Genomic DNA, 14,074 nt, shown 5'->3' on the forward strand with positions numbered 1-14,074 from the left:
AGAGTTTTGTTAGATGTCCGAATGTCGTTTAACCCGTCTTTTTATTATTCGAATATCTGAAGCATTTTCCAGTATCCCCATGCCGAATGATCTAGAATAGCAATGTTCACAGCGAGCGACCCCAACGCGTGGCGCCTCGGCCGCATCGAGGAGAGCGACCACGAGACGCCCGTGTGAGGCCGGACTAAGCGCGCGCCCGCCCTGGGACGCCGCCGCCGCCGCTAGTAGAGACCCTATTGTCTACGCCACAAAGTTCTAACTCGCACGGACACGGACCCATTATGAAACTACGGAGACCTCGGTTATGACAAAGTGGAAGTTCGCTTTCGCTGTTTAAATACTTTTGGATGTGAATATGGTGAAGGTCTAGTCGATATGAGTACCGCGAGATATTGTTCTCTGGCGCTAGTGTTTGTCCCGGTGTTGTAAGAAGAGGTTCTACGGAGATTGGCAGCTTTAGAATAGCGCTAGACGACGAACGAAGTCTTTTACGCCATTTTTGAACATATTTTACGGAACACGAGTTTTTCTTTACGATCTGAGAGAAAATAGAGAATTTATAGCAATGCAAACGACACAGTTTAGCACATTTCTAGCGGAAAGGAAGTCCAAGTTAGATTACATGAAACTATTGATATTATTTCTATGGGGATAGATGTAGAAAAGCTGTAAATGTAAAGACATGTTAAATAGCGCCACAATAATATTTTGTGGTAGTGTCAATAGCCTTAGTTAGGCAGCTAGTGATAAAGCGGTGTAAAGTGATATGTGCGCTATGGCTTGAGTGGTAAGATCAGAATTTTAATAAGATTTGTAATGTGGTGTTATCTTTTATTTATGATTGAATCAAATATGTTTTTTTTTTCAGCTACGGTAATCTGTGATTATAATGCAACTATTTGTAAATTTAATTTTGACTGATTTCATTTATGAAAATTATTTAAGTATTGTATCACCTTGAAAAGGCTTTGGTTTTGCGTCCATTATATTATGAAATGAAACAAAAATTCATGTAGGCAATTAAAATTATTATCTGTTTATTAAGCACAAATTCTTGATTCCCATTAGATTATTCAATCTGTAAGGGCATAGGGTGGGTTGTTCTACTTGGTATGTACCAAGTAGAACAACCACCAGAATGAATGAAATGTTTCCAACTATAAAAAAAAAACTTTAAAAAAGTATTTGTTTAGTTTCATTGTTTTTGTATGATTAGCATTAAATGGTTATGTCTATCAGGGCTAAACAGGATATTATTGCTTATATAAGCTAGGTCTTGCATACGATACCTCAATGAGTTATAGGCATTTTGTTTCTTTTTTTGGCAGGGTTGGCAGGATAGATGTGTTAAGAAAAGGATAGCAAAAAAATGAGACACACTAGCAAAGACTAGAATTTACAGTTATATGTAATAGATATGGAGATAGACTTATTATGTCCCAAAATAAAACTGAGGTAAATAGATTCCATCAACATTTTGTAATAAATAGCTCGTATGATAGAGTAAAATGTAAAAATTATGTGTAATCAAAATGAATTGATTAACTGTAAACGGTGGAAGTCACATTTAGTTAGGTGGCTATTTACAATTAATAACAATAACTAAACATCATAATAAGACTAAATAGTAGGGTTCATTACCATATCCTGCAATATTTTTAGAAATACATAAGTCCAGTAGGAATCAAACGAATACTGCAGCATGAGAAGTACAAGTTGAATTGCATAATCCTTATATTCAAAGTTGATAAAATAAACTTATATCTGTACAGAATATACATATAAAACTATCACACCATATTGAATGTACAAATAAATAATACTTTATTGCCTAAAAATGCACCATAAATTTGAACATTATAGATATCAAAGTAAGTTTTTTTTATGCAGGGAGTAATTGTTAAACCAAAGTATTGAAATGGTGCCCTATTCTTGTAAATGTACAGACTATAGAACTGTGTTGTAATATTCGATGTTGGAAATTGTAAGCAATAGATTTTGATGTAAATTATATTCATAACATTCCATCATTTCCTTTTGCAAATGTGCAAAATGTTAGGAATATTTCTTGTGTAAACAAGACTATTGTGACTTATACATTAAGCTAGAGAATGCTTTGAAGAGGTGTTGACAGAATATTGATTATCTGGACGTTTACACTGAAATATTATAGCAAATAAATTACATATTGATGTTGGATCCTAAAATAATTATCACAAATGCACTGCCAATGCAAATAATAATATTAAACTGATTTTAAATGACTCGAGATCAAGTTACCAGACTTGCAGAACATGTAAGTGATACTGTGAGATAATAATTCTTAAATTAAGGATCTCATGTTTATAATATGTGTCGTTTTCAATCAAAAGGTACCACATTGTCGCTTGCCATGAGGACGCTCTGACAGGTTATTCGTATAAAGATACAATCCAATTTCGTCCTTGTGTATTGTATTGTAGTTCAGGCCATTTTCCGCAACTCGACGACTGGCGCCTATTTTGCGTGACATGAGGGGGGTGGGCTAGTCCTGCCAGCCCAGCTCCTCGAGGAATCCTATCAAACCTATTCGTCGTTATGGTAAGCAACAATGTGGTACCTTTTGATTGAAACCAACACATATGCGCAAGGCTGTTTTATAAGGCCCAAATAGATTTCTAATAAAAATACATTTTTCATAACAGCCAAGTGTAGGTGTAATGTAAGAATTTGCTGGTACAAAATACTGAAAAGAGTATCAAAATTGTGACGTTATCAACTAGAAGGTACCACATTGTCAGTTGTTGATAAGGTTGATTTCAAATTGAAGGTTTATAGAAATAGTGCATTATTGACAACCAACAATAAGTACCCTTTTGGTTGAAAATGGCACAATTATTGAAAGAATTGGGATTTATGGAATGGTCTTGTGAATCTACTACTTGCCTTGATGTAAAATGTTTATTGTACTTGTATAAAATGAGCGCCTGATGTGGGATTAGAATGCCTTAATGAATTGCAATGTGTGATGAACGTAAATTATGAATGTGATTATGTACCTATTATTATAACTGAATCAATGTAGTTCATCTTGAGACAGATAAATAAAAGTAACTACTTGTATAACTTAAGTTTTATTTGTGAGAAATAGATTTAAATGCATTATCCTTACCTCTTCAAAGGATGTCATGATAATATAAATAAATAAGACAGTACAAAAGTGATTTTGGTTGAACAGAGCTAAGAGTAGAGTAAACATTAATATCACAACATCAAGAGTCATCAAATGTCATCCGGCCCACCCCATGTGACTTGATGTACCTCCGATACTGTTTGTATTTGTTATTATCGGCTAAAGCCTTCTTAGCTTCTTCATCTTTAACTGACTTCCAAGCTACATAGTTATCTTTAATCCACAACTCTTCATCAAGGAACTCTTGCTTCTCGCTATCTTCTAATGAGTCAAACTGGTGCTGACCTAGCTTCATGTACTTTCTAATTAGATATAATTTCTCCTGCTCTTCATATGGCTGCCTTAAAATCGTAAACTTCCAAAACCACCTCATGTACCAATAAATATAATAAGAAATAGTATAAGGTAGTATTATTAGCTGCACCCAGAGAATGTCTGTGATTTCTGGCTTCGCATAGGCTCCTTTTATGTCCATGTTCTCTTCAATAACTCTGCGTATGATTCTATCTTGCTCTTCCTTTTGCTCTGTCTTGCTTTTTCTATTCCCTTTACTCTTTGAGTTTAGTTCCTTAGTTTCAGCTTTCGCAATTTCTAGAGCTTTGTTTCTATACTTTGGCACAGTCATAAAGTACTTAATAGCCGTGTCGTACTTGGACCAGGCGCTGTAGTACTGGATTATTGATATAATTGAGATAGTGACAGCAATCACGATTCGAACATCCACTTTAGGTGCCATGCGCCGCCGGTAGTACCTGTAGTAATGTGCGTAGTACTCCTGAGGGTTGTCAAGCATGTAATCGTAGTCTGCCCTTTCTTCTTCATCTCGAAGTATTTCGTATGCGGTGGCGATTTGCTTGAACTTCTCTTCAGCAACTTTCTTAGCCTCCAGATCTCTGTGCAAGTCCGGGTGGTATTTCCTCGCCAGCTGGCGGTATGCCTTTCCGATTTCATTTTTTGTCACGTCTCTGTTGACCCCTAACACTTCGTAACAGTTTTCTTTTCCACAATAAATACCTTCTAGCAAGTGATCGGCGGACGAGACCGTGGCGACGTGCCATGACAGAAAGATGTAAAACAAATAATGTAAGTACTTCGTCATTGTATTAAAGCATAATCTTGAATCGGTATTGTACAGATTATCGTCGATATTAATAAACGCTACAGTTTAATAAAAAGCCTGCAAGGCTGCACAGACAGACTGGCGAGTGGCGACTGCACTGTAGTTGACAAATTTGACAGCTAGCGAAAATGTGAACGTCAGTTGCGACGTCAGCTAATTTTCGTTTAGAAACTTATTTGAGATTCGAAACAAAGTTGAAATAAAGGCACGGCATGAAAACAGGACTATAGTTTGTCAAAGGACTGTCTCATTTCAAACATAGACAGAGAGAATCATACTATCTTTGTCTTACATTAGTACTAGCACCCAAAAGAAAAGGATCAGTAGTTTTTTTTGTTCTTATTTACCTTATTTACTGACAATTTGGATTTGGAATTTAGAAAAACTAGCGTGGTCCGACATTCGCGCACGAGTGTGGAGGGCCCTTTACAAAGCGATAACAAACTTTGAAGCGAGTGTGGAACATCGTCGTGTAAGCCCGACTTTAAACGAAACTGTCAATGTCACGTCAGCACGTCACAAAATCAAAAGCGTTTTCGTTTAACGTTTAAGATTTAGTGATTTTTTACTAAAAAATTACCACAAATTTCACAAAAAATGATAGAAAACGTTGTAGACACGTTCACAGATAGCGTTTTTTTGTTTCTAACTGGAGAAATCAGAGACGGGCAAGGATTGCTAATAAAAAGACATTCTGAAAGTTTAAACGTACACGGCGACTTCAGCTTTCCAAATAAAGTGAAATCCTGGCACGGATACATTGATGCTTCAAAGGCGAAAGAAAATGACGATAGTTTGATGCAATGCATTGGAAAATCTACAGAAGAATTAGTTCGTGAATCACAAAATTGGATCCTACAAGTAAACAAAGTTAAAGAACATAAAGACCGGGTTCACTTATTTCTCGACCGCACAAAGTCTATTCTTATAGGATTGACAGAAGCCTTAAATACCAACGCCACGGTTATGAAAAGATTAAATGAAACATTTGCTTCAGTAACGTGTGATCCACTTTGTAATGATGATAGCTTGACGACCCTCCGTTTACGAAATCTAAGCAGAACTATACAGAATCTTTGTACACTATGCGGGAATAAGACACCCATATTTGTAAGCTCGAAATCGTCCAGTATTTGCCCTGATGGTAGTAGAATGGTGCTGTGTGGGGCTGTTGTTAATGCTAAAACAGGCAGCAAGGAAAAGTCAGTTGATGGAAATGAATTTATAAGGTGAGTGTACGTCCGGGACTTGAGAAAAAGATTTTTTGGTAGTCTGGGCTCCATGCACAATAGACAGATCAATTGTTGGTTGGCAGAGCCTATATCGGACAAAGCAATCAGTGTTTACTTTATTGACCTCTCCCTTGAGTAGGGAACTATGAAAGCACCTATGAGGCTGACATGTTCACCTAGTGTCCAAAGCCTCTATAAAAACTAGATAAAAAAAAAAAGTTGAGTAAATATAAGTAAGTAAGTAATGTAAGTTGAGTAGGTCTCACAGTAACCCTTACAAACACTTTCTGAGCAACCGAGTAGTAAGGGCTTGGAACAAACTCCCGGAAGACGTAGTTTCAGCACAAAATGTGAACCAGTTTAAAAATAAATTAGACAAGCATAACACTACATCTAATACTCGTTCATGATATATATCTTTATGATTACTGGATACAGGACATATCAGTTGCCATAACTGCCTGCCTGCTTATTAAATAATAATAATAATAATAAATATTTAATAGAGCCAATTTCAGTATAAATATAAAAGATAGGAACATGAGACTTACAATGGGCATGGTCATATCCGATTGTTTAACAACTTTCATTTCTTATGCCAAAGGTAAATCTTCTCAAGTCTAACCCAAATTTCAGTATGAATTAATATGATTCAATTCAATTCAATTCAATTCAATTATTCAATTACTATAGATAGTAATGTACCATGTAAATTTGTGTAATGAGCTCACAGAATTCAACCTAGGGTTACTGTTAAGACATTCTAGTAATGGATAAATATATGCTTTAAACAAATGTAAAAGCATTGTTTTTTATTTCTAATGTACTTATAATAAATAGTTTAATTATCATTATGTCTCCAAAGTAATGTTTTCCAACCACTTATAAAAAAAATAGTTTATTTACCAAAAATAAATCAAATTGTGTATTAACCTATGACGTCCACACTAGGCTAGGCCTGTCTTGTGGAGTCAGTTGAAACAATTCCAATTTTTTATTTACATCTTCCTACGCTGAAGTTTTGGCATTGTACTAAGTACCTAATAAATATAGCTTAAAATAAAAATTAAAGCTTAATCTATACAAGATAAATCACAATTTAGGTCTAGTAAAGAAATTATGAAATTTATTTTATGATACAATGCCACTCATTTTATTGTCATTTTTATCATTTGTTTCTAGGCTCCGCCAAGATGAGATGACATTAATTGCTCAACACAAATATGGAGTGAGGGTGTCCACAGACTCTAAATGGAGAGAGTACATAGCTAATCTTGGCGAATCAGCTGCCGTATTTGAATTGCTTCAGACCAAACCTAGTAGCGTGGTCAAAATCAATTTTGACTGTTCTTCTACAGGGTCAAGTAAAGGTAAAACCATTTATTGTATTTTAATCCTATTCCACGTTGAAGTGTAGGACTTAATTGTCTCAACATTTGGTACTAAATCTTTAAGCAAAAAGATATAATGGAATAAAATATCTTCAGTTTATAGTTTGATTGCTAGTTCTTGCTGCAAGATTGGTAAATAGTAGAAAGAAAGGTCTTATTGGCCGAGCAAAAGCGAAGGTCTCCATTTCAGCTTGGGCGAAAATTATTTCGTTTGTCTGGATGTTCTGCTCTACTGCTTTCTCAACGGATTAGTGAAATTTGTTGAGCAGGTGTGATAAATATTAGATTTAAAGATTATTTTTGGTGATTCAGTTTTTGAAAATCTTTCTAAATGGCAGAGCGATGGGAATTCACAAGGTCTGCAGCTCAAAGAGCCACTAGTTAGTGTCTTTCAATAGTCAATAAATAATTTTTTTATACAAAGTAATTCATATAATTTGTTGGGGAACTCATAATATGTTTATGCTAAGCTACCTGCCAAGTTCTCTTCTATAACATACTAGCGACCTGCCCCGGCTTGCATGAATAGTTGAACTTTAATTTACACAAAACCTTTACAAATAATACATATAAACCTTCCTCTTGAATCACTCTATCTATTAAAAAAAACCGCATCAAAATCCGTCACGTAGTTTTAAAGATCTAAGGATACATAGGGACAGACAGATGGACAGACAGCGGAAAGCGACTTTGTTTTATACTATGTAGTGATGATATCTTCTTTTTCTTCCTCATTTCCCCATGACTGAGGTTCGCGACCGTATGAGGTCATATGATATGGCCATACATTGACATTCATGAAGAATGTTTCCACGGAAGACCAGCATTGAGGTATCCAAAACATACTTTGACACCAAGCTGAGTGGGAACATTTGCAGTTGCATTTTAAACTGTTTTAATATGTCATTTATTGGTTTTGGTTAATTGTGGTGAGCTGACAGTGAGTGGCGACACTGCCGACTCCTATTCCAGAGGGCACTTTAATCTGGCCCTCGCCTCTGTGCTTGCCTTGACTGGCCGGACAGAGTGGAGTGACAAGAGCGGGACCTATGCTGGAGGTTGGAAGTGTAAAATGACATAACTTTCTAGACTGTATCATGTACCTAGTTGTATAAATACTTTCTATTATAAATTTCTCAGTGTATTAGTTCGCTGTAATGCTGTGTAAATTTTTTGAATTAATAAAATAAATAAAAAATAAAATAACGCCTGCGACCTGCTGAACGGATATGAAATGGTACCACAGCTGAATAGTGTTAAAACGCCTGAAAGTACGCCTTGATGGCCTTGAACAAAGTTATTTTGGCTTGGTCGGAACACTCGGAACAGTGAGCAAACCAACGCGTCTACATGTTGCTTCTCATCACTATGGCCCGCCGCTGTCTTTCGAGATCGTCATCGTCCTTTAGTCTGTCTGTGAAAACAAAACATGCCCTAGATACTTAAAACTGAACATCCTGAATACATTTTTATCGTATCTTATCTTGTCATCAATCGACCCTCTAAATTGCAGCAGTTGACCTTTGAGGTACAAGTCGTCGCGGTCGCGACATGTCGCCGCGTCATGTCGCTGTGTTAATTTCGAACCCAACTGCGGTTAGTTCTGAGTGAGAGAGGCAATACTGATCTGCGGTCGGGCGACAGGTCGCTCAGCGACGCGTCGCTGACTTCGTGTTGCTGACTTCAAATGTTATTATTTCGTAGAACGTCGTCGCGACACGTCGCCGGGTTCCAACTTGTACCTTTGGACTGCATCACTGCATGGTGCTTTGACAGAATTTTTCTGTGTTCATGCTCATATATCTTAGTGCCGATATTTTTAATAACCCCAACTATCACTTGTTTTCAGGAGCTGCTTTCATACTGTACAACTGTGCGAGGCTGGAGACTATTGTGCGGACATTTAATGAGAAAGTTGATGACGAAACCTATCCTCCTATATCAGACTTTGAGCATACGGATTTCAGTTTACTCACTCAAGAAGTAATTACTGTTTTACAATTCCTTTTAATTTGTATTTAGTATCATATCATAATCTTGGTAAATTTATCATGATTAACCATATTTTGTGAACTAAATTGTCCTGATGGTATGAAGAGTTACCGCGTCATCAAAACAAAGTTTGGGTCTGCGAGCCACATTAGAGCATTTCATTATCCGGACAAGAACTGTTGATGGAGTCTCCATTGCCGGATACGGCAAGGAAGAAATCTATCTAGCAAATAAATTAATTATAAATTACAAATTCAAAGATAGATGATGAAGAGTTGCATCCAAGAAAAACTCTCTTTGATCAATGGATCTTACTTTTCGATTAAAAATACTAGTGGCTCTGTGAGCTTTAGACCAAAACCTGATTTGACAAAACAATTCTATTTAATCATAAAATCTGGTCACAAAATTTCACGAGAATCAGTTGAGAATTGCGACCTGTAGAGGAGAACATCCGGGCCAGGGATGTTGCGAATATTCGCATCCGCATCCACGGGACTTCCGCATTATTTTCAAAATCCCCATCCGCATAAAATCGATGCGGAGCTTAATGCGGATGCGGATGTGGAACAGGTCGGTATAGGAACGTCTTAGCGGCGGCGTAAGTGCTAGGTAATTTCGTCATTAGCCAATAGGACTCTCGTTACGTTTTTAGGGTTCCGTACCCAAAGGGTAAAAACGGGACCCTATATTACTAAGACTCCGCTGTCCGTCTGTCCGTCCGTCTGTCTGTCTGTCACCAGGCTGTATCTCATGAACCGTGATAGCTAGACAGTTGAAATTTTCACAGATGATGTCTTTCTGTTGCCGCTATAACAACAAATACTAAAAACAGAACAATATAAATATTTAAATGGGGCTCCCATACAACAAACGTGATTTTTTTGCTGTTTTTTTTCGTAATGGTACGGTCGGATGGCCGGTTTTTTATAATTCGTCGACCGAGCACTTAAGCCTATGACGGACAGGGACAAGAAGTGACGAGTTTGTTTTATATGGACTATAGTAGGTATAGTAACGCGACTGTAGGGCGAAGGGTGTTATATGAGTAGTGTTGTTACATTACCTATAAATAGAAGTTGTAAATTGCGGATATTCAGTTTTGTTGCGAGTTTTTCGTTTCGAGTAAATAAAACCAGTGGCAGCACCGGCGCAAAGTGCGATTTGAACTTATTTTAAACAAGACGAACATGATCGTGAAAAAGCTCAATGTATTATGTATGGGAAGGAAATTACAATCACTTCATCAAAAAAAACACCATTAATCTATGCACCCGGATCAGTTTAACTTGTTCTGCGGTGAAGTGGCTACCGCCACTTAAAGAAACAGAAACAAAGAAAAAAAAAGACATTCAGGTATTTTTTTTATTTTGATATATTAATTTTTTAATTGAATAGTGTAGAACTAGAACAGTCCAGTAAATAGTTATTTTACCTATAACGAAATCGTCTAGATCCAGAAAAGTCGGCCAAGTTACTGTTTATTAAATATACCTAACGTACCTATGCTTGTTCAAATACTAAGTTTTGTTTTTTTTAAACAAAAATGACTAAAATGTAAAATTTGACTTTTTTTATGTACTTATATGAAAATATTAATCTTGACATCCGCATCCGCGTCAAAAAATCTGCATCCGCAACATCCCTGATCCGGACATACGACAGCAAAATGCCCGAGTTAAAACGGAAACATTCGCTATCGCTTCGGTCAACGAGTTAAAACGGAGACCTTCGCTAACGCTTCGGTCAATTAAGCAACCAAATCTTTGGGATAATTTTTGTAGGTAACTAGGTAGAGAGAAACGCAACTGGCCACTTAGTCCAAGCACAAGCATAAATTCACTTTTCTGTTTATCCAATGTAAAATGGCTACCGCCACTTAAAGAAACAGAAACAAAGAAAAAAAAAAGACATTCAGGTATTTTTTTTATTTTGATATATAAATTTTTTAATTGAATAGTGTAGAACTAGAACAGTCCAGTAAATAGTTATTTTACCTATAACGAAATCGTCTAGATCCAGAAAAGTCGGCCAAGTTACTGTTTATTAAATATACCTAACGTACCTATGCTTGTTCAAATACTAAGTTTTGTTTTTTTTTTAAACAAAAATGACTAAAATGTAAAATTTGACTTTTTTTATGTACTTATATGAAAATATTAATCTTGACATCCGCATCCGCGTCAAAAAATCTGCATCCGCAACATCCCTGATCCGGACATACGACAGCAAAATGCCCGAGTTAAAACGGAAACATTCGCTATCGCTTCGGTCAACGAGTTAAAACGGAGACCTTCGCTAACGCTTCGGTCAATTAAGCAACCAAATCTTTGGGATAATTTTTGTAGGTAACTAGGTAGAGAGAAACGCAACTGGCCACTTAGTCCAAGCACAAGCATAAATTCACTTTTCTGCTTATCCAATGTAAGCTAACTACACATTGTAAGCTCAAAAATTCGTGTTGAATCTCTTTTTTAGGGTTCCGTACCCAAAGGGTAAAAACGGGACCCTATTACTAAGACCGCTGTCAGTCTTGTCACCAGGCTGTATCTCATGAACCGTGATAGCTAGACAGTTGAAATTTTCTCAGATGATGTATTTCTGTTGCCGCTATAACAACAAATACTAAAAAAGTGCGGAACCCTCGGTGCGCGAGTCCGACTCGCACTTGGCCGGTTTTTTTTTTATTATGGCAAACAATAGTAACGCAGTCGTTCATTGCGACAACAAACCACGATGTGAAATAGTGGTAGCGATTCCTATAAGAGGACAGAGAAAATAGTGCCATGCTTTGTCTTTATCACCGACCGGGCATTTTTTCACGGTCGGGTTATGGCATCATGTGGGTATCATAGCAAGGAGGCTATGGCGGAATACCGAAATTTATAAGAGTGAAAGAGAAAAGACATTGGACATGCAAACCGGATAAATTGCGTAGTATACATTTTATATGAATATTCTTTCTCTTACCCCCGGTCGCTCGGTGGCGCGTCTATAACTACTTGTATATACTATGTCTATTTTCTGTGCGGAAAGAGAAGAGTCGTGGAATGCATGGGGCCCAATACTCTCTTTCCGAACAGACTCTATTATATTAACCGTTTAAATTTTAAATGAATGTGAACTATGAAACCAATATTTATTCTCTTTGTCAATTTTATTTATTTAATTTATGATTTCAGGATGAATGGAGCTTAATATTCAACTTTGTAATGGGGTTCCCGTCTCTCATAAACAACTCCGCGGATGTAGGGGAAACTGCATGCGAATTCCGTCTGCACCAGATCTGCAGCTTTTTGTGCTCTATGGTCAGGGTGTTCAGCCAATACTACAGGAGAGTTAGGATACTAACAGTATGTTGATCTATGTACTTTGGATGTTAAGGTCAATGTGGGGAAGACCGGCACCGGATATTACATTTTTGGTTGGGAAGACCGTCATAGGGCAAGAACTCGTATCTGTATACGTAGAATTATGTACGTGTTAAAGGCCACGGGTCTTAAGGCGGTTCCCTGAGCCAGAAGACGAAAAATCTCCTTATATGATCGTGTTTTTCTAAGAGGCGTTGATATTCGTAGACGTGGAAAAAATATATGTAGTTCTTGACTATATTATCTTTAATATCATAGCTTCCGATACACGAATTATGACACTTCGCTCGATACAATTAATTCCCAAAGTAACCTCTAACTCGGACTTTTAATCCAACTTTACTCGATTATTTATTATGTGATACTATAAACAAAAAATAGTAATTTCATAGCTTTCGAATTTCGATATTGTATGGTAACGTTTTTAAAATAAATAAAAATCGAAAAAATTCGATCAAAATGGACACTTGGCGCGCATGCTCTTTCCCATTCTTTCTTGCGAAATGTGACAGAGACCGCGGCAAACCGATGGAACGGCCTTAAGCAGTGCGTCTGTACCGCGTGACATTGAGTTGGGAGAGCGAGGGGCCAGCTGAAGGTTGATGGAATTATAACTCACGTTGAAGCTTGAAGTAGTCCTTTTTAGGGTTCCGTACCTCAAAAGGAAAAAACGGAACCCTTATAGGATCACTCGTGCGTCTGTCTGTCTGTCTGTCTGTCCGTCTGTCACAGCCTATTTTCTCCGAAACTACTGGACCAATTAAGTTGAAATTTGGTACACATATGTAACTTTGTGACCCAAAGATGGACATGTATCGTAAACAAATTAATTTTAAACACGGGGGCCACTTTATGGGGTAAATGAGAAAATTAAAAAATAAAGTTTGTCAAACTATATCGTGTTACATATCAAATGAAAGAGCTCATTGTGAGAATCTCAAGCAAGTTTTTTTTTATAATTTTAAGATAAATAGTTTAGAAGTTATTCAGGAAAATAGTTAAAAAATGACCATCCCCCCTTTATCTCCAAAACTACAAGGTCAACAATTTTGAAAAAAATACACAAAATAGATCTTTACCTATAGATCACCGGAAAAACTATTAGAAATGTGCAGGTAAGCGTGAGTCGGATCCGACCCCTACAGGTTTTTTAGACATTTCACATAAAAATTACATTGTTTAAATTGTGTAATGTACGGAACCCTTGGAACGCGAGTCCTTCTCGCATTTGGCCGGTTTATTGATCAGAATAAGAGCACGGCTTACTTTGTCAATGAAATAATATTTAAACTAGACATCAAATAGATGGATGCTATCGCTATGGCTGACGGAATAGAAAATAGAAGAGGATCCAGAGATAACATTCATAGCATAGCACACACGATGCAACTATAGCTAGAGGACAATACATTCTAACAACATAGCTCAGACATAGTCAGAAAGGAAGAGCTTTGGTCCTTCTGCTCTACCTCTGTAACTAGTGTAGTGTCGGTATGTGTACAAACGTGAGAAGCGACGAAAGAGCATGTAGTCGCTCTTACCTGATAGATGGTCTTCTCCACGTTGACCATACCTCTCATACAACTAATTATTTAAACTCATGTATGGAGTGAGCACTCTAAGCTTACTTATTTCTCTATGGTTACAACAGGTTCAATCTATACGCTGCTGTAATTTGCTATTAAATATTAGTGATCATTAAAAAAATGATTCTGGCGAACACGCGGCAAAGCATACAAACGGTTTCTAATGGGGTTGGCCGGTCGAAATAATTAGCAGATGGCGCCTGCATAGCT

At 37.0% G+C, this 14,074-nt stretch overlaps 2 protein-coding genes across 5 annotated transcripts in view; one reads left to right on the forward strand and one right to left on the reverse strand.

Moving 5' to 3' along the window:
* The window catches only part of LOC134744619 (blood vessel epicardial substance-like), a 78,260-nt gene that overhangs the window by 63,273 nt on the left and 913 nt on the right, over positions 1-14,074 (forward strand). For 2 of the 4 annotated variants that reach the window (XR_010128100.1, XM_063678495.1), the window contains one exon: positions 113-3,105. Coding sequence is in view for 3 of the 4 variants with exons in the window: in XM_063678495.1 (XP_063534565.1) it covers positions 113-177 (65 nt within the window). In the remaining variant the exon portion in view is untranslated. Of the gene's footprint in view, positions 1-112; positions 3,106-4,809; positions 5,522-6,706; positions 6,895-8,764; positions 8,899-12,089; positions 12,261-14,074 lie in introns of those variants that run through there. The other 2 variants (XM_063678494.1, XM_063678496.1) reach the window with 2 other exon arrangements.
* LOC134744636 (dnaJ homolog subfamily C member 25 homolog) lies at positions 3,098-4,383 on the reverse strand. Its single transcript, XM_063678525.1, has one exon. It carries the CDS (start codon positions 4,269-4,271, stop codon positions 3,252-3,254), a length of 1,020 nt encoding a protein of 339 aa, XP_063534595.1. The 5' UTR covers positions 4,272-4,383; the 3' UTR covers positions 3,098-3,251.

This window comes from Cydia strobilella, chromosome 10, assembly GCF_947568885.1.
Source record: "Cydia strobilella chromosome 10, ilCydStro3.1, whole genome shotgun sequence".
NCBI classification, from domain to species: domain Eukaryota; kingdom Metazoa; phylum Arthropoda; class Insecta; order Lepidoptera; family Tortricidae; genus Cydia; species Cydia strobilella.

Coding starts and splice junctions, on each gene's coding strand:
- LOC134744636 (XM_063678525.1), bottom strand. CDS start 4,271: ATGACGAAGTACTTACATTATTTGTTTTACATCTTTCTGTCATGGCAC.